The sequence below is a fragment of the Eimeria mitis genome, genomic scaffold (assembly GCF_000499745.2).
Source record: "Eimeria mitis Houghton genomic scaffold, Emh_scaff693, whole genome shotgun sequence".
NCBI lineage: Eukaryota > Apicomplexa > Conoidasida > Eucoccidiorida > Eimeriidae > Eimeria > Eimeria mitis.
Window position 1 is genome coordinate 14,971 of NW_013575025.1, and position 681 is coordinate 15,651.

Genomic DNA, 681 nt, shown 5'->3' on the forward strand with positions numbered 1-681 from the left:
ACAGCAGCAGCAGCAGCAGCAGCAACGACGGAAGGTTTCGTTTGTCAGCGGATGATCTCTCTCGTTTGCTGCTGCGGGCTGGTGTTTGTATAGCAGCAGATTCTGTCTTGATGCAGCAGCTGCTGCTGCTGCTGGACGAAGCAGCAGAAGGTGTTATAGATATGCAGCTGCTGCTGCTGCTGCTGTGCCGCCGCAGCGCCGATGAGGAGAAGGCTCTTCTTGCTGCTGCTGCTGCACTCGATTGCTGCTGCTGCTGCATTGCTGCTGCACCGCAGGGACGAGAGAGGCTGCGAAGGGAACTGTCTGCTGCAGCTGCTGCTGGAGTTGCTGCTGCTCATCCAGCAGCAGCAACAGCAGCTGCTGCTGCTGCTGCAGCACGAGCTCAACAGCCTGAGTTCGTTGTTTCTGTGCACGCACTGCAGCACATGTTGACCCGATTGCTGCAGGAGCAGCAGCAGCAGCAACTGCAGCAGCAGCAGCAGCAGCAGGAGGCAGCATCAGCAGCAGCGGCCAACCCATTAGCAGCGAAAGCAGCAACAGCATCGAATACAACAGCAGCAGCAGCAGCAGCAGCAGCAGCAGCAGCAGCAGCAGGTTTAAGCCCCCATCACATCCGGCTAGCTTGTTTGCTGCTGTCGCTGCTCAGCCTCCCCCGCGTTGTCTTGGGTGCTGCTGAGGCGG

General features: G+C 59.2%; 1 protein-coding gene across 1 annotated transcript in view; it reads left to right on the forward strand.

The window, feature by feature from the left end:
• Nucleotides 1-161: 161 nt before the first annotated feature.
• EMH_0019980 (uncharacterized protein) overlaps nucleotides 162-681 on the forward strand; it is a gene marked incomplete at both ends in the record, with an annotated part of 2,925 nt that continues 2,405 nt past the window's right edge. The window contains one exon of the mRNA XM_013501469.1: nucleotides 162-679. Within this exon, the coding sequence (XP_013356923.1) occupies nucleotides 162-679 (518 nt within the window). The remainder of the gene's footprint in view (nucleotides 680-681) is intronic.